At 39.5% G+C, this 26,427-nt stretch overlaps 1 protein-coding gene across 13 annotated transcripts in view; it reads left to right on the top strand.

Moving 5' to 3' along the window:
* Window positions 1-26,427, top strand: part of PAM (peptidylglycine alpha-amidating monooxygenase) — a 229,328-nt gene that overhangs the window by 187,512 nt on the left and 15,389 nt on the right. For all 13 annotated transcript variants that reach the window (XM_072789317.1, XM_072789290.1, XM_072789328.1 and 10 more), the window contains 6 exons: window positions 8,704-8,833; window positions 18,035-18,151; window positions 20,129-20,201; window positions 21,128-21,338; window positions 21,767-21,967; window positions 24,181-24,296. In XM_072789317.1, the coding sequence (XP_072645418.1) occupies window positions 8,704-8,833; window positions 18,035-18,151; window positions 20,129-20,201; window positions 21,128-21,338; window positions 21,767-21,967; window positions 24,181-24,296 (848 nt within the window). The remainder of the gene's footprint in view (window positions 1-8,703; window positions 8,834-18,034; window positions 18,152-20,128; window positions 20,202-21,127; window positions 21,339-21,766; window positions 21,968-24,180; window positions 24,297-26,427) is intronic.

Below are 26,427 nucleotides of genomic sequence, written 5' to 3'. Positions count from 1 at the left end.
ATTTGAAATGATGTAGTGGTTATTTATGGGTATCGTAAGTGCCCGTGTAAAAATCATAGTTTAACTTAAGGCACGGTGTTCCTAAAACTTATTTAGCTTTTTAATGAAAGAAATATTTCAAATACCCCAAGTGCATTTTCTTGCTGGATCGTACACTTTCCGTGGTGGTCAGAATGGCAGTGTCCAGGGAGAAAATGTTTCCGCAGGATCTTGGTCAGGAAATTTCCTTTCATTTTAAATATGTGGGTAAAGGTCACTGAATGAAATAAAACAATGAGTCATAGAAACATACAGCACAAATCCTAATTATAGAAAGGAAATGTGCATGTATTTCCTTTCTGAGATGATTTATTTTAGTGTTGCTTCACTACTCTGATTCAAGACCTTTTTAAACATTAAATGCAGACTCGCGAGACTCATTTTTAGATAAGCTGTTTCTGAAAGCCTTTCCTTTTTTTTTTTTTTTCAACTTTCATTGTTCATCATGACACAATGTAATAGCTAACCTTAACTGGAAATATTTCATTTCTTTCTGTAAGCCAGAGAAAGACCTGTCCTCAGGAAGCTTCCATCAGCAAAAAAAGAAAGTAGGGAGTTAGTAGGATACAATACCCCAGTGAAACAGTAGGCTAATTCATGTATATTTCCCAGGGGATGAATAAGGGGAATAAATTTGATGGATAACCTTCCACTGTTTTTCTCATTCCCTTTTTTTATACTTCAGACAAAACTGAAAATGGTACCCTCATGGTCCGGAGGAATGAACTGTCTCCCTAAATGCCTAATGTGCTGTAAGGAATTACATTAGCTTCAAAGAAGAAGGTGGCTTTTCATCTGAGATTATTACTAAAACAAAAATGTAAGGCTGTCATGCTGCTTAATATCATAGCTCATACTCATTTCATGTCTCTTTGAGACCTATTTTAATTTTCAAACAAAGAAATGGAAGCCTAGAGAAGTTAACCCGTTTCCATGAGGTCACAGAGTCTGAATTTAAAACTTGGACACTATGACTGAACTTAAAAGTAGAATGTGCACCTTCTAGTTCTTTACACTTCGTTATGGTCGTGCACGAAATACTGGGCTAACTGGCTTGCCCAGTTAGGATATACCTCCCTGGAGCTCTGGACCATCACTGCTTAGAAGCTGGAAACTTCTCCTTGGGACCGTGTTCTGATGTCCATGGTTGATAGCACTAGCACAACCTGGTACAGAGGCATTTTATGCTGCAGCTCTTTAGATCTCATTGACTGGGCCATATTTTGGAACTGTCACACAGTAATGGGTCCTAATCAGCCGAGTTGAGGGGTCAAGGGTGACATACTGATCAGCTCAAAAATCTGGATGTGACTGTGTGGGGTAGGCCCAGGACTGCCTGAGGGTTTCAAAAGCTGTACCATTTTGTGCGCTTCTAGATGGGTCTGAATTCCACGTGGTCCCACAACCAGGCAACTGCCCCTTTAAAATTGAGTTCCCACCGCATAGTGGGTTGAGGATCAGTGGACACAAGCTGCGTGAATGATGTCTTCCAACTTTGCTGTGAAGTCTTTAGCATTCCCAAGAACAAGATGGTTAAGTAGTGTGTTTTTAGTGTGTCTGTAAAAGTGCAAAGATCCGCAAATAGCACCGACCTTCGTGACCTTTGGCGGGTCTGTTCTGAAAACTCTTCTCCCAGTAGTCCTGAAACAGCACTAGAAGCACAGAAATGTCCTGGAGAGGTGCAGCTAGACTAGTCCAGAGGTTTCCAACTATTGCTGGAAAGGGCATGCCTCAAAGGGGAAGCAGTGGTTGCGGTCTCCATGCCCCACACATGCACGCACACAACACACACATGTGCATGCGCTGCATGCACACAATACAGCTTGCCCCAGAACGATTGATTCTGCATTTGGCTGAAATAAAATTTGAAAACCATTCCATGGAGGTAATATGATGTGGAACGCTTCAGGCCCTGGAGACCAGCTTCCTGGCTTTGAATCCTAGCTACACCCATAACTATGCGATCCCTGGGAAGGTTTACAAAAGAAATTCTCTGGGCTTTAGTTTTCTCATCTATAAAAATAAAGATCGTAACAGTACATTTCTCATAGGGTTGAAAATGAGGGTCGAATAATATTTCCATGTATCCGATAATACATGGAAAGTTTTTTGAACAGTTTCGGGCGCACAGAAAATACTTAATAAATGTTGTAGTACATTAACAATAATTATGATTCTAATTGCCACCATTAATGTCATACTGTATTAAGATTTCAAAATTTTAAACACCGAAGTAATAGAACTAAATATTAATTAACTTAAGCAGCATCCATGAGAGAATTTTCTTGGAATGTGTAGGAAAGCTGTAAAATTTGGCGCTCCCAATTTGATAAAATCAGAAAATGACTTGGCGTGGTGTTCCATCACAATGGGAGTTTGTGGCTCTTCAAATCTCCCGATCACTTACATCCATCTGCCTTGATGTTTGCCTGTGATGTATGATGGGCCGTGTGAAAATCTTCAGCTAGGTAGACTGAGGAGCGGATACACTCCTTTTTACACTTAACAGTCATTTGGGTTCTACCATTAGTTTGGTATCTGCGTGAAACAATATTCGTAGGATAGGTGTAAAATCTTAGTTTCTATTCTTCTGGAAACCAGACTCATTGAGAAATCAATTTAAAACTACAGATTGAAAAAAATAAAAAATAAAAAAATAAAACTATGGATTGCTATTCTCAGTGGCAGATACGATTGGACTACTGTTTGCTATCAGGAAGCCTGATTCAGGATGCAATTGCATACCTCTGGGCATCCAAAAATAATATCTACATTTGTGTGACGCTTCTTTATCAGTTAAAAGAACTCATAAGCTCTCTCAATATTCTTACAAATATTTGGATTTTACTTAAATTCTATGGACAACTCACAGAGTCCACACTTCAAACGTATTTCAGTCATGTGCTTACCTCTAGTTTCACATCTTGTAGGATTTCCCGGGTAAAATAAAGCATTCAGTTGGCTGGATTTTCTCTCTGGAGGGAAGGAGAATTATAAGAACAGAGACATAGCCCTGTGAGCCAGGCTAGGTGTTTGAGGTGCATTAACTTATTTAATTCTCGTAACAACCCTATTTATAAACCCATTTTATCGGGGAATACACTGAAGTGTAGAAAGGTTAAGTCACATGCCTCAAGTGCCATAGCTCAAGGAACCAGGATTCAAAGCCAGTCAGACTTGCTCCAAATCTGGGTTTTTTTTTTTTTAATTTTTATTTATTTATGATAGTCACAGAGAGAGAGAGAGAGAGAGGCAGAGACACAGGCAGAGGGAGAAGCAGGCTCCATGCACCGGGAGCCCGATGTGGGATTCGATCCCGGGTCTCCAGGATCGCGCCCTGGGCCAAAGGCAGGCGCCAAACCGCTGCGCCACCCAGGGATCCCCCAAATCTGGGTTTTTAATCACTTCGTTATTTTGCCTCTCACCATGACATAAAATAGTAGATAAATAAGTAGATAGGAAGAGAGGGAGCGAAGGAGGGAGGAAAGAAGGCAGGCAGGCCAGAGGGAAGCCTGATGATTGGTTTTGGTCCAATTGTCCCATCATCATGTCTCATCTCATTGTAGTAACTCCAGGTGTAGATTACTTTTGATCGTACTTTCTCAGTCAATATCCAAACATTTTGATCAAGTGGACGATCTCGTTTGCAGTTAAATCTTAAAAAGAAATTCTTGCTAGTGCTGTTGAGCCCTCGTGACGTCTCACTTCTCTCCCTCACTTCATCTCCATTCAATGAAACATTATAATTTAATTCTTGTTTTCTTTCTGACTTGAGTATAAATATTTCTCCTGTAGTTTCAGTTAATTATAGTTACTGCTGGCACTTCTGGTGAATAGCAATCCCTGACCAAAATAAGGCGTCTTTTCTCACTAGAAGAGAATTTCCCTGTTTCTGTTGAAGCTGTCCAGTGATTCATCAAGGGTCTTTTACTTAAGGTTAAGTGTGAAGAGCCCCTGTTCCACTGAAGTGAAGTCACAGCTCTGGGTCGGAAATTACATTTTTTTTTTCTCAGCTTTATTTAATTCTGTTAGTTCTTCTGTAACACAGATGAATGAATGCCCTTTTAAATGCCTTTTAATAATTTCATATGAAAGCAGCATTGATCACTAACATTAATCTCCCTCATAGAGAGGTGTAATTCATTAATTCTTAGTGATTTATTGATACCATTTTAATAGTAATGTTGAATTTTTTTCTGAAAGTAGTAACTTTTTCCCTAAATATACAGCAGAATATGACTGCACATTTACCTTTATATAATGCATGTAAGAATTCTTCTGAAATAATCCAGTTATTTGACATCTGAATTTAAAGCAACTGACACTTAGATGTGGGAATGATTTGCCCAAGGTCATGTCTAAGAAATTTGTATTAATTTTCAAATTAAAACCGTAAGGCTCTCCAACATTAGTCATATCCTGAATCACTTCATAAATGAAGAAGGCTAAGAGAGATCTGAACTCTAATTTTTAACTCTGCCATGATTGAAAATGTTAAGTTTAAGTGAGAACCCAAATACGGTTTATCGTGTAATTTCTCTAATAAGGATTTGAAATATTTCTTAATTGGGGATTAGAAAATAGTCATCCTCGATATTGATGGTTGAAGTCTGGCCCAAGCCTCCAGTTCCTTTCCTGTGAAATGAGCCAGGATGAGCCAGCACGTCACTGGCACTCTGTGATTCTCCTGTAACGACAGGCCGGGCAAGGAAGTACCTCAGTATTAATTCCATATACACGTACCACCGGCCCTAAGTGACTGCCCTGATTCTCAATCACTCAGTCTTAACAGGCACAGCCTTTAAAACCCTAATGACGAAAAAGATGGTGACGCTGGAAGTAAAAACACCAATTAACCAAGCTAATGTTCCCAGAAGAGAACATGAACTCAGTTTTCCTTTAACTCCTGTAGAATCTCTAGTTAACACAGAGACCTAGACCCTGAGGAGTTTGAGGTCTTGGGCAGGTAATCTTCATAATTGTGCAGCAGTATTTTAAAATCACACTTAAAATAATATGTATTATCTAAATAACATATAAATAGAGTCTCTCCAAAAATTTTGCCATGCACGGAGTAGTTCTCTTTTGCATCGACTCAGTGCTAGAAGAACCAGGTTGCTCGCAGCGTTAGCTTTTTTATATATTTCCTTACCTACTACCTTTACTGTTTTGAAAATTCACCAAAAGTATACGTTTTAATAAGTATGTTCCAGATATTTACACTGCTTTTTCCTTTTTGAAAAGTTCCAACCTAAAGGGATTCTCATATGTAATAAGATAGACTGTTCCCAATGCATCCACTCAGTGCTTTTTGCAGACTTCTGAGTGCTTCCCAGTCTAAGGTCAGTGATAATTGGGATCATTCCTAGCCAGATTAAAGTTTCTTACACAGTATTTCCAATATTTTATGAAACTCACATTTGTCCCCAGTGTAGTTATTTTGGACACTGCGCATATATATTTTTTTAATCAGAATTAGTATCTCTGAACTATCATCAGCCCCTAGCATCCAGTTCCTGCTGGTCAACCACTGAATAGAAATGTTCTAAGAAACATGTTTGTTTCTTTTCTTTTTTCTTTTTTTTTCTTTCTTTCTTTCTTTTTTTTTTTTTAAGGATTTTATTTATTTATTTGAGAGAGAGTATGAGAGAGCACGAGTAAGGAGAAGGAGGAGAAGCAGGCTTCTTGCTGAGCAGGGAGCCCGATGCAGGGCTCAACCCCAGGACACTGGGATCATGACCTGAGCCGCAGCCTAAGTGACTGAGCCACCAGGCCCCCCTGTTTATTTTCTTTAATGAAAATAATTAACCAGGGATCCCTGGGTGGCGCAGCGGTTTGGCGCCTGCCTTTGGCCCAGGGCGCGATCCTGGAGACCCGGGATCGAGTCCCACGTCGGGCTCCCAGTGCATGGAGCCTGCTTCTCCCTCTGCCTGTGTCTCTGCCTCTCTCTCTCACTGTGTGCCTATCATAAATAAATAATAAAAAAAAAAAAAAGAGTCAGATGCTCAACTGACTGAGCCACCCAGGCAACTGAGGGGAAAGATTTTAAAAAAAAAGAAAAAAAAAAAAAAAAAAAAAAAGAAAATAATTAACCAATTACCATTTTTATTGAGCCTCTTATCAGTGTCTTCAGCACAGTGGTGAGGGTAAAAAGAGGTAGTGCAAGTGAATGACAAGATCATAAGGGTGTTTGAGTGCTAGTTGACAACTTAACTAGAGACCGGTTAGTGCATGGATTAGGCCACTACAGGGACCCCAGGCCCTGTGCAACACTTGGTGAAAATAGTAAATATGACACGATCCTGGCCCTTTTAAGAAATTCCATCTGGTGGCAGTGGTGCTGGGCTCTGAGAATCAGATGAAAGCCATTAAGTGTCTCTGTTGTCATGAGGTTCGAGGTTCCCTTGAAGCCCATCCAGACTCTTCAGGAGCTGATGACTGCTGCCAGGAACCTGACCACCAGGTGGGCGAGCTGTAACAGGCGTGAATGAGCGACCTGTCACCTGAGATTCAAGCAACTTTAAAATAATTTCAGACCTTTTCTTTGGACAGTGACTTAGCTACTGGTTGACCTCTCTAGACTTCTCTGGTTGGCATGCTTGTACCACTATTTCCAGAGTTCTCTTTTGAAAACACAGTTTTAATCCTTGTCGCCCGTGCTTAAGAACTTTCTGTGGCTCCCGGCCGCCAGTAGCAGCAGTTTGCATCCTTTTTTTCCCCTTTATGACAAGTGTGATAGATGATGAGTGCTATTCATCTGGGCAGCCCCATTCACGTCCACTGCTTGTGCCCAGAACTGCTTGCAAGTGTAAGCGTGCCCGCTGTAACCCTGTCGCCCTTCTCTTCCACTCAAGAAGGCGTCTCAAAACACGTGAGTGAGAATGACATTCTCGTGGGCTCTCATGTATTTCAAACGTAAATTATTCTCAAACTCTGTGCTCTCCTGCTACTAATACTGTACTTGCAGCGGGCCTCAAGATGAATCCTCGTAGAGATCAAGACCCCACAGCTCAGACTCACAGTCATTCGTTGTTAGAGCCATACTCCTTCCGTGGTTTAAGGTACATTTTCCAGTCTAAACTAGATCTCCTGCCTGCTGCCCCCCGAGCCCTGCCTGGCCATACACAGGTGACTCTGCAGATTTCCTAAAGGCCTTGAAACTTTTCCTGCAGTCATAAATGTCCCCAGTTTGGACCTTTCTGACCAAAATATTCTCTACCCGCTTCTGTACCCGGTGAGCCCTGACCCCCCTGTGAGTGCAAACAGGGGATCTCCCAGGTCTGGCCTTGACCCTACCCTCTCCCACCCAAGCCCCAGCGAGGGTTACAGACCCTTTCCTGTCTTCCAGCACGACACTGTGTCCTAGGTATTTGGTTTCTGGTTTGTTTTGTTTTGTTTGTTTTTTTCTCATTTTATTCTACATGTCCTCCAAGGTCAAAAACCATCATTTTATTTCCTTGAGTTCCCAGAGTCGAGCATAATGCCTTAACGTAGACCGTACACTTAGGGAATGCTTGTTGAGGATGCTTCTAGCAAAAGTGGTAGCCAGAACTGATCCAGGCATTCGGGTGTGCTGTCTCATTAATTTTTATTGAAGAAAAAAAAATTACACGTGCAAAGGTAAAGAGACTTCGAGGGAAGCGGTACTATTTCCCTAAGTACAGTTGAGGAAATTGCTTCTAAGTGTTTATTCTCATAGCAGCATCCTCTCCGGCTTTCAGAAGCTGACGACACAGGCCCTGCCGTCTGCAGTGCCTGCCTCTGGGGATGCCACGGCCTGTTGCCACGTCCTCCGGAAGATGGGAAGGAGGAACGGGGCTCCAGGAGCTTCCTTTCTACCTCTCGGGGTCCCTGCCGAAGCTTTCGACTCTGCTACAGTAGATCTCACAGTATCTTCAAAATTTTGCATCCTCCATTAGTACAGCTAACCCGCAGAGCGCGCCTCTTTATTCACCAGCACGTTTATAGAGGGAGATCGCACACCTGCACCCAGATGGTCTCTAAGCCTGGGTGTCTCCTGGCCAGAAATGAGAGGAGCTTGCAAATCATCCAGCCACGGACTTTGTGTTCCCCTGGCCTTCTGCTAGGCAACGGTGAAGTAAAGCGAGGAAAGAGTGTCTTCCCATTCCACTCCCGTTCGGAGAAACGCGGTGGGTCTCCTTTACAGGTTCCTGGGGCAGGAGATGATCCGCAGTGGCGTATTGTAGGGCCTGGAGTACGTTAGACATGCATACAGGGTCCTGCCCGTGTTGCTCTTTATTCACCTACTGTAAAGGCTTTGTATTCAAAGGAGGCCGTCCATGCTCCCGTATTTCCCCAAAATAGGGATTTCACAGAAGAATCTTGTCAAGAAGAAAGGAGTCTCAGGTTGGTCTGTTAACAAGAAACCAACTGAGGGGAAGCTGTGTGTGCAGGCATGTTTGATCCACAGGACCAGCGGACATGCAGTCCCCACGCGGGTTCGCAGGCACTAACTTTGGCTCCTGGTTCGGGAAGCTGCCCAGCATGTGCATGTGGTGTATCTATGCAGAGCACGGCTTGGTTTTTGTTTTCCTCGCATCTAGTGACGTAACTGCATGAGTTTCTTCCAACCCCCGGTGAATCTTCATGAGCTTATTATACTAGCTTTCCTTTTTACACCAAATGTGTGGGTTTTTCTTTTAGATTTCCATGTCGAAGAAGCACTGGATTGGCCTGGAGTATACCTGCTGCCAGGCCAGGTTTCTGGGGTGGCTCTGGACGCTAAGAACAACCTGGTGATCTTCCACAGAGGCGATCATGTCTGGGATGGAAAGTAAGTAATATTTTTTTCCTTCAAGGAGTGGGACCTGACAATAAATACAGCATGCATCACTCTTTGTGGAGCTAAGCATAATCCTAAGGGAGCTAACCCGGGTTCTTTTTGAGCTTCGTTTTTGTGAGCAGACCACATTTACTCTTTGAGTGCCTGACTGTGCTAAGTAGAGAAAGGAGGTCCTGTGCATTTAAAAACAAATGAGAATAGTTTCGCCAACTAGTTTGTGGAAAGAAGGCAATAACAAACCGTCTGTGATCCTGCCTGCTGCTTATTTTACTCCCTCCTCCTTGGAGCCACCTTCAGATTCGTAGGGAGAAGGGAAGGTAAGTCAGTACACTGCTGAGGCATTATAAGACGTCAGAGAAAATGCATCATGAGAAACGATCCACCAAGAAAAGTTGTCAGTTGACTGCAATACAGCACTGTGCTATTTCTGGGTATGTGCGACGTCAAGAAGCATTCTAGGACGATTGGACTCTCCTTCTCCATCAGACCCCGCTCCGTGGCAGTGGTGACACTTGGCCCTCTGAAGATGATGCTTGAACCAGTTTGGCCACCACGTGTGTAGAGAGAGAGTAGCTTGGCCTTCACATTTTCAGAGATTCGTTTTATTACTCAAATTTTCTCTTTTTAAGAGCACCCAAGACTGAAGGACTAATTTCCCTGCTTTTCCTTCTGGGTGTCTCTTTCCGAGCTTTTATTTTACCTTCCGCTATCTCCTTGGAAGGATTTTTGGGAAAAATGTCCATCTATCTAGCCTTTATTTTCTTCTGTGGGCCTGCCACTCTTCTAAATGTTTACGTAAACCACCTCACGCAGCCCGGCACTGTTGCTGTCCCCATCATGCACATTTTCCAGATGAAGAGATCAAGAGAAGGGAAGTGTTTCTTGCCCCACATCTCAGAGTTAGCTAGTGGCAAGGCCATGCTTTGGCCCCTTCCTGTCTGACTCCAGGGTGGGCCCCGGTACCCGCTGTGTGATACTGCCTTTTATGGGATTCTGAGTACATTCACATGATTATTTTGTTAAAAGCTTGCTCCCCAATTTAGCAGGTTGTGTTAAGTCTCCCGAATAGTGAATATCCATTTATTTATTTGTTTGTATCACAAATTTACATATGAAGGTAAAATCTCAAAATACCAATTAATTGCAACGAATCTTCTCCTTTCAAGCGTATGGCCTGTAGGGTCTCACTCATAAAACGGAGGACCTCCAGAGAGTTCAGTTTTTTTTTTTTTTTCCTTCCATTTTCAGAGATACTGATTAAACTTCTGCTAATGCTAAACCTGCTCTGCCTCTGTACACGGATGGAGCTTTCTTTGTGCAGGTGGAGATGGAATGCAGTCAGCATCTCACAACAGATTGCTAGCTTTGGTATTGTTTAATTGTCCTTTCCCATTGTCACACTGGAAAATGGAATCTGAGAAAGAAATCACTTCAGGGTTCAAAGCAATCGAACTCAATATTCCTATTCATACATCTTTGTTACATCTTCTTAGTCATTATTGAACATCTAATGGTATTTTAACAAGTGCTTTTTAAAAGCAAACTGTTTCTATTCATTGTAGCATATTCTTCGTTTTAATGAATATTGCTACATTTTCTGCATGGGTTTCTAGCCACATTTTACCAGAGGAGAAAATTACAGCGTCATTTTCTCCCATTGATACTGTTTCAGCTGGCTAAAGCTGAATTGGATAAAGTCCAATTCTCCATTTTCATGTGATACTCCCTCCAAGCCAACAGCAGAGGCTGGAACAATCTAATAGGAGAAGAGATCGGGACAGGCCAGCTCGGGGTGGATGATGATGACCTTGGGGTAGGAAGTGAGAGCCACAGATAGACCATTTTCTGTGACTTCCATGTTAGTCCTCGCCAAAGAGCTGCTTTTTCCTGGCATCTGGCTTTCATCTAGAGAACCAATATCATGGGCAAATAGATTCCGGTTTCATTTGCCAAAGCCCTGGTGTGTTTATCCCAATAATAAATAATAAATGGCACCAACAAAAAGGTGTTTGTTAAAAATACAAGACTTCTTCAGAGCAGATGCACTGCTTTAACTCATTAACATCTCTGTTTCTTCTTTCTCAGTTCGTATCTTTCACATGTAAGAATTTTGTTACCTCTCTTTCCTTGCATCTCCTATATTGCCCGTTGGCCTCCAGCAGCCTTTTTAAGCCATGGTTGCCGGGAAGTTCCTCTTCCAGAACTCACTTCTCTGCTTTTTAACCACTGTCTGCTTTATTATTCTATGAGGAGAATTAGAAGTGGATGACTCTGTTACATTTTAGAAAAATAGATTTGGATTTGTGGGTTCTGCTCTTTGAACTGACACGCGTGGCCGTCCTGCATACATAAGGCCCATTATATAAAACAGACAAAATACATAGTTTTTGTTCTCCCTCACTAAATATCCAAGGATTGTAAAAAAAGAAAAAGTGCCTGCCTGAAGAATTTACAATGTGCTGGTAAGAGACAGTGGACGTTAACAATTGGGTGGAAATTGCGTTCTTGTTGCTACCACTGTTTGAAGAGAGTAGTGAGAAATCCTGTATTAATCTCCCTTAGAACTTTTCCCATCCTGATGCATCGCATGTTCACAAAATTCTAGAAGGCCAGAGCTTGCTCTAAATCAAATCTAAGCACTCTGTATCCCCTGGTTTTTAGTATGAGATCATTCTTTAACTATCACGTAGCGCTTGGCATTAATAATCCCTAATTAATACTTAGTATCCTGCGCTCTTTGCTATCATCGTAGCAACTGTATTTTTAAGTACTGTCTTTCCCTATTGCTGCCTGTTTTCCGTGATCACCCCCATACTCTTCTGTTTGACCACACTAATTAAGCATGGCAACCAAACTGAAACAATAATAATAAAAATAATTTAACCTCCTGAAAGGTGATTGTCATTCCCTTTCTTTATTTGATTTCCATTCTCTTTCCGGTCTGTCCCTTGCTTTAATGTGGCTTCTGTAAGAAGCTGCTTCTCGCTGAAATAAGAAATGCCTATTAGCAGCAGGGCGTAATGAAACTTTTAAGAGCCTCTGGTCTGTCCTGGTGTTAGGGCAGCATCACAGCTAGAGCACTTTCAAGTTTAAATGCCTCCCAGCAGGAGTGGGGTAGCTCCTGCCTCAGTACCAGCTGTTCCTGGGTCTCTGTCTTAAAATCATGACTACTGTCAAGTCTTGCTTTTTGGCCTTTCTTTTATTTCTCTCAGCTATGGTTGTCGTTCCACTATGCAGGACTCACATCGCAAACCCACTTAAGTAAACCATGGGTTTTACTCTTAATTTTTAGGTGTTAAGAGTTGTTTCCTTTATGTCATTTTTTTTTTCTCGTGGAGTTGGACCCATCCAAAAGGGTCCCAAAGATATTGGAAGCTGTACCACTTGGAACTCCCCGACACAAACTAGCTTAGGAAAAATGGAAATGTATTTTGTAAAGTAATTGTACTTATTATTGTAATTGTAATTTGTATAAGTGAAAACTTCAAGGGTGTGGTAGTCCAAAGGACATCACCAAGATCCATTTTTTAACACATTTTTCTCCTTCCTGGGAGAAATGCTTCCTTCCTGGGCCCTGATTTGATCCCTCTCTCTGCTTTCAGCTTCAGAATCACATTATCAGACTAGTCTCACGGAAGAGGAGACTTGTGTCCCTGACAGGTCAACAGAAAACCCTTCCATTGAATCTTCTAGCATATTTTTGGTCTGCCTTAGGTCAACACATCCTCCATCTCCAAATGGGTCATTGTGGCATAAGAATGATATCCACTCTTTGGGTTTAGCCTAAAGTTTTTTATTCTGTGCCTGGAATGTGAGCATAGGGTTGACATCATTGGAAGCAAACGGGCTGAGAGTGAGGCTCAGAATGTTGGGTTGACCACGCAAACATTGAGGTTTCATTAGCACCACGTGAGGGAGTAGCCACCGGACACCCAGAAAGCATCTGTGTACCAGAGAGCTCCTCTGCCATTTCCCGCACAGCCATCCAATGCTTGAGCTCTCAGTGCTGGGAAAATCCACGTATTACAAGACATTCCAACTGTGGGGCTCACCTGGGTGTTACAAAGTTCTACACTATGTTAGGCTCAAATCTGAGTCTTCTAACTCCACCGTCGTGACACTAATGCAGAATGAACTTACTCCCATTTATCCGCGGCAGTTACTTACATATCTGAAGGAAGTCTTATCTTCTCCAGCCTAAGTATCCTCAGGTCCTCAACCAATCTTTGTGCTGACATGATACCATCATCTGAAGGCTCTCTAATTGATCATCCTTTGAAGTGTTTGGTTGAGAAGTAGCCACAGTACGTCACGTATTACCTGATCCACAATGCAATTACTGTCCTTACTGTGTATTTTAGATATCGATGAGTGTAAAAGGATTGTATTCACTTTCATTCAACTCTCATTACCATGTGTTGAATCCACTAAATTCTTCCAATATATTGCATAAAATTGTGCTCAAGTTTTTTGCTGGAAATTTAAACTCACGTAGTGTTTTTTAAATACTGAATTTAAGACTTTATTGCAGTCACATTTCACCTCATTAGATTTAACAGTTTACAGATATTATTTTATTCTTAATTACCCTGAGAATGAGCGGTCCCCTTCAGCCTTGTATCAGGTCTTGTTTGAGGAGCATGCCTTTGAAATCTTCATAAACGTTGTTTATAAGACTTGAGTAGTTGAAAGGTTGACTTAGCGAGTTTTGTTCTTGGAGGTGTGGTCTTCTGGGAATCTGTCCCCATTTGCCCCCCAGACAGCTTACAAAACATCCCTTCACCAGTGGTTTATGGGATCTTGCTGAGATCTCTTGTCTCAGAGATCTGTCTGCATCGTAACTTTCAGAAAAATCAGCTCAAGATTTGCCCCACTTTAAAATAATGCCTCAATTATAAAGTATTTTTCTTAACTTTGATATTTTTACCTCAATTCACAGGAATTTTTTGTATTGTATAACAGGTCTACTTAGGCAACTAAAGTTTTCTGGAATCTCAGTTATCTGCTTGAGGTTCTGCTTTTACATCTGCAAATTCTTTCATACTTTAAGAATTGAGTGAGCCTGGAAAACAGAACTCAAAGTGACTGAACGGTACCTTGGTACCTTCATAGCTGACAGAAAATTATCAGGAGTTCTATAGAAAGACTGTTTCCATATTCTAGCTTTCTCACTCACGTTGCCATATGCCTCTTATTACTCAATCCATTTTCTTCCAGGCTTTTGTCACTTTCTCTAGTTCTTCGTTATGTGACTGTTCTTTCATCTCTTCTGCATGCACACATTAAATTTGATAACTGGCAGGGAGATTTCCCATTCTAGTGACATCGATCCTAGGAAGAGAAAACCATTTTTTTTTTAAAGACAGGAGACCTGGGCTTGAATCTTGGTTACCATCTCCTAGTTCTGAGATGTGCATGGAGATGTTTGCACTCCCTTACCAGCAGCTCCCTACTTCAAAAAATGAGGTCTTTAATAAGTGCCTCATTCTGTTGAGTAACAAAAAGCACTTTGTCAAGCACCCGGTCCTCAGTGGCTTTACTGACCCAGCAAAGCCCAGTGCCATAATACCTAGTTCTGTGTTCTTTTCATCCCTATTTGTTTTGTCTCCAGTGCTGGGTCCATTGGGCGCTGAAGTCATACTGGTTTCTTTGCTGTTTACCTCTTTTCCTCATGACAGGGATTTTTTGCAATGTGTACATTTCCAGAACTAAGTGTTCTTAACCTAGTATTTAAGTATATTGCAGTTAAAGTCTCTGGCCTTTATATAGTATATCTTTGCTTTCCTAACATTGAGGGAACCTTTCCACTTATTTCCTCACTTGAAAACTTATGATTCTAACAAACCATTAGAGAGGGTGGGTGGTGGGGGAATGGGTGAAATAGGTGAAGGGGCTTACAAGTGTACTTACCTTGATGAGCACTGAGTAATGTACAGAAGGGTTGAATCACTATATTGTACACCTGCAATGAATATAGCGCTGCATGGTAATTACCCTGGAATTAAAATTAAAAAATAAAGAAAAAGCAAAAGAAAACCTATGGTTCTTTTATACAATATATATAATTACGACACTGTATTATTCTCTCCTCCTCGGTTGCTGTTACTTATTTGGCATTCCCATAATTTTGATTGATGGCACAAAAGTTTATTTTCTCCTTACTCTCATTTCTTTCTGTGTGTGAATATAGCAAAGCATTTCTTCTCAGCCTTATCTAAACTGTTTGATTAGCTGCTAATGTGCAAAATCATTAAGGGGGGATTCAAACTGCTAAAATAAGGAACCGATGAATTCCAGCCTATAGGCCGCAGTTCAGACTCTTAGGCTGAGTGCTTTTTCAGAGAGGCAAACAAAAATCAGCAGGGCTGCGGGCACTGTGTGAAATTTGCAGGGTACTATTATATTCTGTAAAAAAGTTAAATGTAGTTGAAATAAAGACCTCTCAGCAGCATGTAACGTGGGGGTAGCTGCTTTAGAACATGAAATAAACAGCATACCATAGCAACGGTATATCCAGCTCTGTAATCTGACATCCATTTATGAACTGTTCAAGGGGTATCTTTCTTTGAATTATAGAACTTTATAAACTACTTTGAGTTGCACGAAGCTCCAACTATCCCAAAGGAAAAGATTAAGACTGGTCAGCCGGTCAATTGAATGGCTGTGTCCTGATGTGGGAGCCAGGTACTGAAGTATGGTATGCTCCAGTTTTATCAGGCTATACAGTAGGTACTATTGCCACGCTACAACACCACTATTATTAGCTATCAGTAGTGGGTCAGAACACTATCAGTATATCAAGTGTACAGCCCTTGGGAAGAACTATGAGGACTTGGTAACTGTCCATATTACTAACTCCCAAGTGGGAGTGAAGTACAGAAACAATATACTAATATGTTCCATGCCCAAGCACATAAACTGCAAGAAAAATGAAAATTTTAGGAACTACAACAGGGAAACAGAAAGCTAAATATGATCAGTGGATTTTTAGTCGTATCAATATCCTGGTTGTGGTGGTGTACTGTGGTTGTGCAAAATGCTACCTTTGAGGAAACTTCTCTGTGTTATTTCTTGGAACTGTTTGTGAATCCACAATTATGTCAAAATTTCAATTCAAAAAAAAAAAAAAGGAAATGTTTTAAACTCCTTAAAAACATACCTCTCATTATTTAGATTGCCATTGTGCTATTATAAAGTACTGAAATGTTCTTGAAAAATGAGAAATATAGCATAAGCCTTAAAACATAATGAAAGAGGAGACTATGACACATCAATGTGAACCTTATAGCGTACTATGAGTCTTAGATATGTAGAACTCAAGTTATCCAGTATCACATACAAGTTGGCAAAAAGAGAACATTGGTGGTTGAATGCAGTGCCATTGTTTTCTAGAATAGTTATTTTTTTTAGTACAGAAATTCGTGTTTAAAATAGTTTCAGATACAAAATAAACTCAGTTTTCATAGTTTTAAAGAGTTATGTCATATTTGTCCTTTCTCAGTCTCGTAGGATTTAATAAGACCTTGTATATTCTTACACTGGGTCTAGTAAAATTTCACATTTCAATTTAAAAACGATCCCATGAATAGCCTATGAAATCTGCTTTGTCAGTGATACTACTTCTATTTCATAAACTCTGGTATTTTTTTTTCCCTAGGGATTGCTGTGTGGTTTTAACTACACATAATAGCATATGTAAACAGTATTACTTAAGTTTTAGGTTGACAAAGCTGAATCAATATTTTGTTTTCAATTGAATGCATCATTAATAAGAACTACTTCAGGGACTTACTGTTATCTTTCATGAAAGATGTTCCCAAAAGGCTGTAACAGTCAAGAAGTTCAAATAATTGTGTGATGTGTATTTTTAATGGCAAGAGAATGTTATTTTGAAATTTTTATTCTTCCGCCGGGACTCTGTGTAAGTTCCACAAAAATCACAACCCACCAATCAATCAGTATGTGACAGATTTGGTCACTTTTTTGCCTTTACAAATTGCAAATGTATCTCCATAAATATTTAATATTGTTCAGATTCTTCTTTTGCTTATGCAATTGAGCTAGAAAATAGTAATAGCTTTTTTCACAGCTTTGTCCCATTCTATAAAGGAAATTCTGTTACAGAAATATTCATTGATCATCTGCAAAATATAAATATTTTATGTATATTCTTCTATAGACGCACAGATACATGTGATTCAACTTTGTTTTTTGAAATATAGTCTCTTGATGTTTTGTATATTTCTCTCACTGTTCCATAAGCTTAGATTACAGGATTTTTATCTTTGTCACTTATCGCAAACAGGAATGGAAATAAGTACAGTATCTGTGATCATTATCTATTTAAGGACATATATTAGCAATTCATGTAGAAATATAAATTAAAAAAATATACAAACATGTATGTTCATAGTATTTTATAACCTGGAAGATAGAGTTTAAAAAGCAGAAATTGTCATGTTTGTTTTAGTTTTTATTATATAGTTGTCCATTTTGTACCTATAGAATAGCTGCTTTATGGAAGTTTTATGTTTCTAAGCATATTTTTGTTTCAAGAATCAGTTGTGTTTTATATTTTTAAAATATTTTGAGCATTGTATCCTACATTTTTATATAATATGTATTTGCACGTTGTACAATGGCAAACATATTTTTGATCACGACCATCATTTACACTTTCCTTATTACAGTATAAGTTAAAGTATGTTATGCTTTCTTTTGTAGTTTGGAAGAAAATAGCTACTGAGTTAAAATATTTTGCGGAGCTCTGAAAAAAAATAGTTGAGAGTTCTTGGTAGTATTTTTTAAACTCTCATGTGAATAAGAATCCCCTAGGGGGAAAAAAAAAAAAAGAATCCCCTAGGGATCTTTTGAGAGTACGGATTTCACATTCGGTGGGTGTGAGACCTTACATCTCCAGGCAGTTTTGTGTTGTCGCTCCACTGACCGCTCAGAGTGGCACAGCTCTACAGGCTAATGGTATTTACGTGATAGCATGTAGACTGTCATATATATTGCTGTACGTTTGTGTAACCAAACAGAAGTGTGAAGGACAAACCATGAAATCAAAGTTTAAGCTCTTGATTCTGTATTTCCAATCAAGTGAATGGTCTGCATTTCTCAAGTTCGTTGACATTTCTCATTGACTTATTTTCCAGTCTAATGCCTTTTTCTTTTCTTTTCATTTCTAAGCTCTTTTGATAGCATGTTTGTTTACCAGCAAAGAGGACTTGGGCCCATTGAAGAAGACACTATCCTTGTCATAGATCCAAATAATGCTGCAGTACTTCAGTCCAGTGGAAAAAATCTGTGAGTGAAATTACTTATGTTGTTATTAAGGCTTGTGCTACATGCATTTTGTTAATATGTAGCATTGGTTCTGGTTTTGGAAAGGGTGTATCCTACAGTGCTGGTGGAAAAACAAGAGACTGATTGGGCCCTCCCATCTTTCATTTTCTAAATAGATGGTTCTAAACCCAAATGAAATTAGAATCACCTGGAAAGCTTAAAAAGAAAACTAGATTGAGATTTGGTCTGGGATGGGGCCCAGGCATCAAATTAGTACTTTTAAACCTCCCCCAGGTGATTCAAATATGTGCTCAAACTTCATAGCACCATAGATACTCATAGCTAATGAAGTGAGTTGCTGGTCAGCTTAGATCTGAAGATTCAAAAAATTTTTTCAGCATAAAAGTGACATAACCAAAATCATCAAGTAATCGACATTAAGAAAAAAGTCTTCTTTCTTCTGATCTCAAAGTGAAAACTAAACAAATGTTATTTCTAGCTTTCCTTAGCATGCATAGGTAATTTGGCTTTGAAAGACTTACTATTTGGTCTTATTCCTAGATGACATTTGGCAACCAAAAAATATATATATATATTGGCTGATATTCATGGTCACTGAATGGGGCACCTGCTTACAGAGTGTCCTCAACCATTTTAACCTGGCTGCTTCAGGAACTATCCCCTGCTCCATCTGCTTAGGCAGAGGAAAAGCCAGGGAGTCATCCACTCTGAGCACGGCTGCATATGAAGATGATAATAATTAGATTTTTTAATAGGATTCTAGGATGGCGAGTCAGGGGCCAAATCCTAATAGGAGCTCTACCACTTAGTGTGTCTGAGCCTGTCTTGGGGCTTTACCCATGAATCAGAAGCATTCTCTTTCCAGAAAGGAATCAGAGGAAGGGAGAGCAACTGCTGCCAAATGAACCTGCCCAGCGGTGGGGTGTCTGCTGAAAGCAAATCATAACCCTCGCATCCAGTCACCAACACACAGAATCTAGTTCAGTTAATTAGTCAAGATCAGTGTGTTCCAGTCTTGGCTCATGCGGAAAAAAATCTGCGGTGTCAACGCCATGGTTAAGGCTAGAAGACAGACAGCTTGTGGATTGTCAGATGTCACTTGATCACAACCACATGAAGATCTTGCCCATGTGTTTGTTAATTCTAAGTTCCTTAAGCCTGTGAGTTTACAGTTAATTCTCGTACTCAGATCATCCCAATTAATTTGTTAAATAGATTAACCTTCTCTAATGATTATTCAACACACCACTCTGCTTAGATGAGCATGTCTGCTGGAAGGTGTTTCCTTTGGGTTTTATTGTCTTTAATATTAATAATTTAATATTTTATATTAATACAGCATTACGTTACCTTGAAGTATGTTGAAGCTATTCAAACTATATAAACCCATTTATATTTTTCTAGACAATTTGCTTTATACACATTTCTAAAAATGTTTATATGATTTTTGAACTCATTTTGAAATTGATGTTATTTGTGTTGTTAATATACCATACCTTGGGGACGCCTGGGTGGCTCAGGGGTTGAGCATCTGCCTTCGGCTCAGGTCATGATCCCAGAGTCCTGGGATCCAGTCCCCCATCAGGCTCCCACAGGGAGCCTGCTTCTTCCTCTGCCTATGTTTCTGCCTCTCTGTGTGTATTTCTCTCATGAATAAATAAAATCTTTAAAAATACACACACACACACAAACACACACACACACCATGTTTTGTAATGACTCTTTGTAATTGTAGGCTTCATTTATAGATTTCTCAAAGATTAAATAAATACCACCTGAGACGTGTCAAGGGCTGTTTCTATTATAACAGGTATTTTCATTTATTTTATATTGGTTATATTGGTCTTTAGTAAGGTGGGTACACATTTATCAATTCATAAATTTACGTTACCTTTATAGATTAATTAGCAAAAAAATTCCTCTCGTGTATACTTAGGGAGTAATTATATAATTAAGACAATGGTTTTTATTTTTCAGGTTTTATTTGCCCCATGGCTTGAGTGTAGATAAAGATGGAAACTACTGGGTCACAGATGTGGCTCTGCATCAGGTAATCTTCCATTTGGCAGCTATTCAAATAGAAGTTAATGGAGTTATGCTTTTGAAACGCTCTGGAGCTGTCTGGGCCTTTTTCTGTCGCCCAGTAAGTGGATAACGAGAAAATGGAACTGCCACATCTGAATGTTTCTTTTAGAACTCAGGGCTGGAAGAAGCTAATATGTAAAGAATCAAGTCACCCTGCTGTGTGGGGCTGGCAGGAGGCTTTGGGCCAGATGTGAGGCTTCCCTCTCTTTGCTTTTCTGTGTCCCCAGGTCTTAGTTCTGTTTTATCCCTTGTGTTGGATGTTGTTGTTGTTGTTTTTCCCTAAACCACCTTAATCTCCTATAAATCCAGGCAAGATCTTCAGGTACATGCACGTCTATATATAAAACATCACATTTTTGTTGTTTTTAAAGGAGGTTATGTTTCCACCACAGAATAGCCAGAAGGTCTTCCTCTCAAAAGATGAGCTTTAATATCCATTTTATGAATAGGTGGCAAAGGAGTATGAAAACTAGGGAAAAACCCTGGAACTGAAAGGGCGTAACTACACTGGTCTTCAGACATTATCTCAGTGAACATTAATTGCTCCTGTATTAGCTGGAGAGCATTGTACTGTTAGCCAAGGAGAGACAAAAAAAAAAAGGAAGTGTGAGGTGGGTAGAGCGAGACCTCCAAGTGCTGGTTCCATTTGCCATGAATTACCTGGATGACCTTGAGCAGATCACTTCTGCTCTAAGAGCCTCACTTAAAGAATGAAGGAACCAGACCAAGTGATGATTTTCCGAGTCCCATCCAGTTCTCCGAAGTATCTTCTTCTAAATAAATCCCCTGAAAGCTTACACTCTACTCGCCTGTGAAAGTAGTCTAAGCCAGTCAGTGTGTACCTGTAATAACCATGCAAATTGGTTAAGATTTTTGTTCCTTGTAAAAAAGGTGTTCAAACTGGATCCAAACAGTAAAGGGGGCCCACTGTTAACCCTGGGAAGGAGCATGCAACCAGGCAGTGACCAGAATCACTTTTGTCAACCCACTGATGTGGCGGTGGATCCAGACACTGGAACCATCTATGTCTCAGACGGTTACTGCAACAGTCGGATTGTGCAGTTTTCACCAACTGGAAACTTCATCACACAGTGGGGAGAAGGTAACTCAATAAGACTCTTGATCTCTGATTGTTATTCTTCGCCAGTTATACTAAGAACTAAGGACGGCCACCCCTCACATTCTTGAGGATATAACTGTACTACTGTCCCCTGCAGTGGGAAAAGCAGGGCCTCTGTATACATCCAGTTGGCGATTTTCTTATACACACCCACACCCACACACAGTCTTGCAAGAAGAAAAATGAATGCTTCAACCCAAAAGTGTTGTCCAAATAGGGAGAAAGTCCATAATGTGTTTGTGGGTAAGAGATACTATGGAATAAACTTATAAACTGCTTCACCTTATTTTCCCCCCTGGTTCCAGACATTTCAAGGTTTTACTACTGTGAATTTAGAAAATTAGAAAACCTTAAAGTCAAACTGGGTGATTTTACAAATTGTATATCTGAGGTTTTTCTTTGTTCTGTAGAGTCTTCTAGAAGCAATCCTAAACCAGGCCAGTTCAGCGTTCCTCACAGCTTGGCTCTTGTGCCTCACCTGGGCCAATTATGCGTAGCGGACAGGGAAAATGGTCGAATCCAGTGTTTTAAAACTGACACCAAAGAATTTGTGCGAGAGATTAAGCATGCCTCATTTGGAAGAAATGTATTTGCAATTTCATATATACCAGGTACTTCATCTTTATTTTTTGTGTTTTGCCATGTTACACTACTCTGTCCCTAAAAATTATTTGTCTTATTATTTGTGTATATATGCTCATTTAATGAATTTTTTTCTAAGAGATAGAAGATGCCTTATCAGATGCCTTATCTGATGCATATCAGATCTTAATTATTTTAAAACTGTTAGTGCCTTGTAAATCATTTTCAACTCATGAGACCCCGTTCTTTAAATGGGAATGGGAAAGAACTCAAACTTAACTGTTTGTAATAAATTCAAGAATTGTTCCCAAACATTGATTTTCACTTTTCCTTAATTATGATCATTTGCTCTAGTTATTAAATGATTCATATTATGTCTTCACACATCATCCACAGATGGTGTATCTGTGAAAAAAAATCAGCATTCAAAATCCTTCTGCTTCACATTTTTTTCAAAAGCGGTGGCCAAGTTTCTTTTTTTTTTTTTTTTTTAAGGTAAATATGGAAAGTAAATGAAGCTTGTATTTAAATGCCAAGAGGAATGACCAATAAAACCCGGAATTTTTTTCTCCTTTTCAAAATAGATTTTCTTGATTTGAAGAAAATCAGAAAAATGATATAAACTTATAGGCTCCAGTTGATTCATATTACAAAATAACTTGCATAAGAGTTTTCTTTAAATCACGAATACTTGAACAACCGAAAATATATTTCTAAAATGCACATATAATTTTTACAATATATTTCATAGATATAAGTGCACCTCTATTAAAGAGCATAGGCTATCTGTAGTCATCACTATTATATTTACGTTTCTCATACTATTAAGGTTGCATATGCCTGCAATCTTCCTAAGCAGCCCCCAGGATATTTAGGAAGTGGAATTTAAAGGACTCAGGTGACCAGATAAGGAGCAAGTTTGGCTTCCACAAGGAATAGGTTATAAAGTAATGAAAGACTCTCATTAATGTCAGTGAGAAAGAAATTCTCTTGTTGGTTTTTACTTCATACTTACAGAATAAGCTTGTCAAGACCATTCATTTATTTTATTTTTTTATTTTTTTTAATTTTTATTTATTTATGATAGTCACACACAGAGAGAGAGGCAGAGACACAGGCAGAGGGAGAAGCAGGCTCCATGCACCGGGAGCCCGACGTGGGATTCGATCCTGGGTCTCCAGGATCGCGCCCTGGGCCAAAGGCAGGCGCCAAACCGCGGCGCCACCCAGGGATCCCAAGACCATTCATTTAATAAAGAGGGTGGTCAAGTTCATAAGTGAATAAAAATAAATATGAGGAGAAAAACATTAAGAGAGAAGATGAGAGAAAATCTGGTTAAAAACAGAATCTAAGCAAAGACAAAGTGTATTACACAATTGGGCTTCTCTCTACAATCTTGCACAATAGTAATTGATGCAGACAATGCTGATTTTTCTTTTCTTAGTATGTTATGCTAAAGAACCTTTTCTTGAAATACTGAAGAGAAAAATTAAAAGATCTTCGATGGCAGTTCAGTGTGATGTTTATTTTATTGTGTTTTAAGTCTTTAAGACATAATGTTCAATCATCCGAAGTGTTTATTTAACCCCACACATCACAGTTTCTATTATTTTGTATAAGCACTACTATATTAAGAAATAAAATTTTGCTACAAAAACTATTCACAGAATCAATATTAATGGTCTGATTTTTTTTAATTAGGAAAAAATAGGTCTTTGAATATCTGAAGTATGCATCTCACAGTTTCAAACTTCAGTTATCTGAAATCAGATGATTCTGTTTCTACAGTAACTTCACTTGCTGCCTTTGTGTATTTTTCTCTGATTCTCCTCATGTCGATAGCATAGCACTTATTTTTTAAACAATCTGCTGTCCCACAATGATTGACTCACTAGGGTGTCTGTGATATCCATGTGTCTCTGTATCTGTATCTGTTCCTAAACCTGTATCATCTGTATCGATATCACTACCTGCGCATTTCTGATTTTACAGGCTTCTTAGGTAGAAAAGGCCTTGCAGCTCCTGGTTTTCTTATTATAAGGGGGTTTGTGTCTTATCAAACCTGTTTGCCCCGTTCCTATTTCTCAAGATAGATTTGCTTAGTGTTTTATTTGTTACTTTTGTTTTCGATTGTAAGGATTAGGCCAACCACCTGAAGTTAATTGTGTAATATACATGCATATATTTGAAGGCCAGTCTTCTCCGTATTTTATAGAAAGATTAACTGGATGTATCATCACAGGTTTGCTCTTCGCGGTGAATGGGAAGCCTTACTTTGGGGACCAAGAACCCGTCCAGGGATTTGTGATGAACTTTTCCAGTGGGGAAATCATAGATGTCTTCAAGCCAGTGCGCAAGGTATTCACACACATTGCCTACGTATCAGTGGTCATGGGAATGAACTAAAATATGAATCTTGGCATTCGATTTGTACTTGGATAACTTTTTAAAGCTGTAAGGAAATGTGATAACTTTCTTAGCTAGGTTGGTAGGAGCTTCCTGTAACTATGTTTTATGTAGAATAAAATCCCTTGCCCGTTCTTAGACCAGTTTCTTCAGATGCTAAGTAACAGTGTCTGCATTTCTAAGGTTCTTAGTAGACTTTGCACACCAGAGCAGGGTGAAATTCACTGGAGTTGGAATACCAACATCCAAGAAGAGAAGGTACCACAATATGTTAAATTGTACTTTTGTAGTTCTCTCGGATGCAACAGAAATCCCGTTTGCTTTTTGTATGCTTGTTACTGCATTGAGCAACAAGACTTGAAAGTATCACTTTCTGGAATTTATTCAAGTCCTGAAGGGTTGGTTTAGGACAGAGACTAAAGGCTAGTTTTGACTTCGTAAATGGATTACTGGTGCTTATTCTAATAGTGCTTTTTACAAAGCACTGACTAGTTTGGTGTGCCCATTGCCCGCTGTCTCTTCAGTGTACTTTCTGTGCAATATGATTGCCAGAGTGATGAGAACGTTCGCATACGCTGCCTAAATGTGCTTGTGGCAGATCATTTTAGAAAATTCAGCCTGCTAATATGCTGCAAATAAGAGTTATTTTTCAAAACATGTAAAGATATATTGGCTTTACTTGAATCAAAATGTAACTAGAATGAAGCCCGGGACAAACTGTATCTCCATATTCATGACTCTTACAATATTCTTTAAAATACCAAATCTGCTAAATTAAAAAAAAAAATCTTTAAAATGCCTCAGAATTTGAGACATCTGTCTTTAGAATACTGACAGCTAGTCTGGGATTTGTCAGAATTCATTCTAGAGAGATTTCTTAAGTATCTACTCTGTGCCCGGCACCATGCTAGATAGACACTAAGGATATGACGGTGAATTGGGTCAAGGTGTAGCCTGCACAGCCTCTCCCTCAAATGGAATTTCAGCAAAAGTTAGAGGATCTGAACTGAACCCAACTGAATCTGAACCAAAGATTGCAATACAAATTCCTTTTTTTTTTTTTGAGTTTCTATTCATACACAACAAATAGGACTTTTTCACACTGTATCACCTGAAAAAGCAATGAGGAATCAAGTATCTAATCATAGTACCCCTGCTGAACGAAATTCATCACATTGAGAACATATATTTTACTTCAGTAGTGTTTCAGATCCTTACTGATTCTCTGATCTTCATTGTTGTGCCCCTTTAAGTTTACTCCCTCATACCTATTAATAAAGCGAGAGACTTAACTTCCTTTCGGGTCTTTGCTTTGTCCTGGCATGCTGTTTGCCTTGATTTTTCTCTTAACGGTGATACACTGTGTCAACGAGGACGTTAACTTTTCATTCAAATATGCATCTAGAAACCAAAGCGATGTGCTACACGAGAAGCTAAATTCTAAATGAGCCTTATTCTCATAAAAATATGAACAGCCATGAATGAAAACCTCAGAAAGCATTGTGCCTGAACACTAGCCCTCAGCACTCAGCGATGAATAAGTCACAATTTGTCAGTCAGTACAGCAAACTTGGAGTCTAACTCCAAGGTGATATGTGCTTTTCCTTTCAATAAACAAGACTTGATATTACGCCAAATGCAGAAATGTTTTCTGTGTTGACTCAGTGAGCTAAAATCCGTTTGTGAATCTCAGAACGGCTGTTTGGTTACCTTCTCAGCACAGAGATTTAATTGGGGTGAAGGAAATCACATGGTGTATCGACTCCTACAAAAGAAGAGATTCTTCCTTCAAAACAAAAGTCAAGTATTCCATGCTGTGTCTGCACCTCTGTTTGTGCCTGCCCACCCACCACTTACTTCCGTGTGCACTTCAGTTCTCCCTTTTCTATTATGTTCTTTAGGAAAGTTTATACCTGAATGTATGAGCTCCCTTTTTATGTCTGTGCAGGGAGGCTAAGACAGTAGGACAATAAGGAGGATGGTTCTATCAAATGGTATCACAGAGGTATGAGGGCAAAAGATTCATAGTCACTTCCCACTTTTGTCTCCCCATAGTCACAGGAAAGACTATGGTCCCTAACAT

This window comes from Canis lupus, chromosome 2 (genome assembly GCF_048164855.1).
Source record: "Canis lupus baileyi chromosome 2, mCanLup2.hap1, whole genome shotgun sequence".
Taxonomy (NCBI): Eukaryota; Metazoa; Chordata; class Mammalia; order Carnivora; family Canidae; genus Canis; species Canis lupus.
This window is presented reverse-complemented; position numbering and strand designations above follow the sequence as displayed.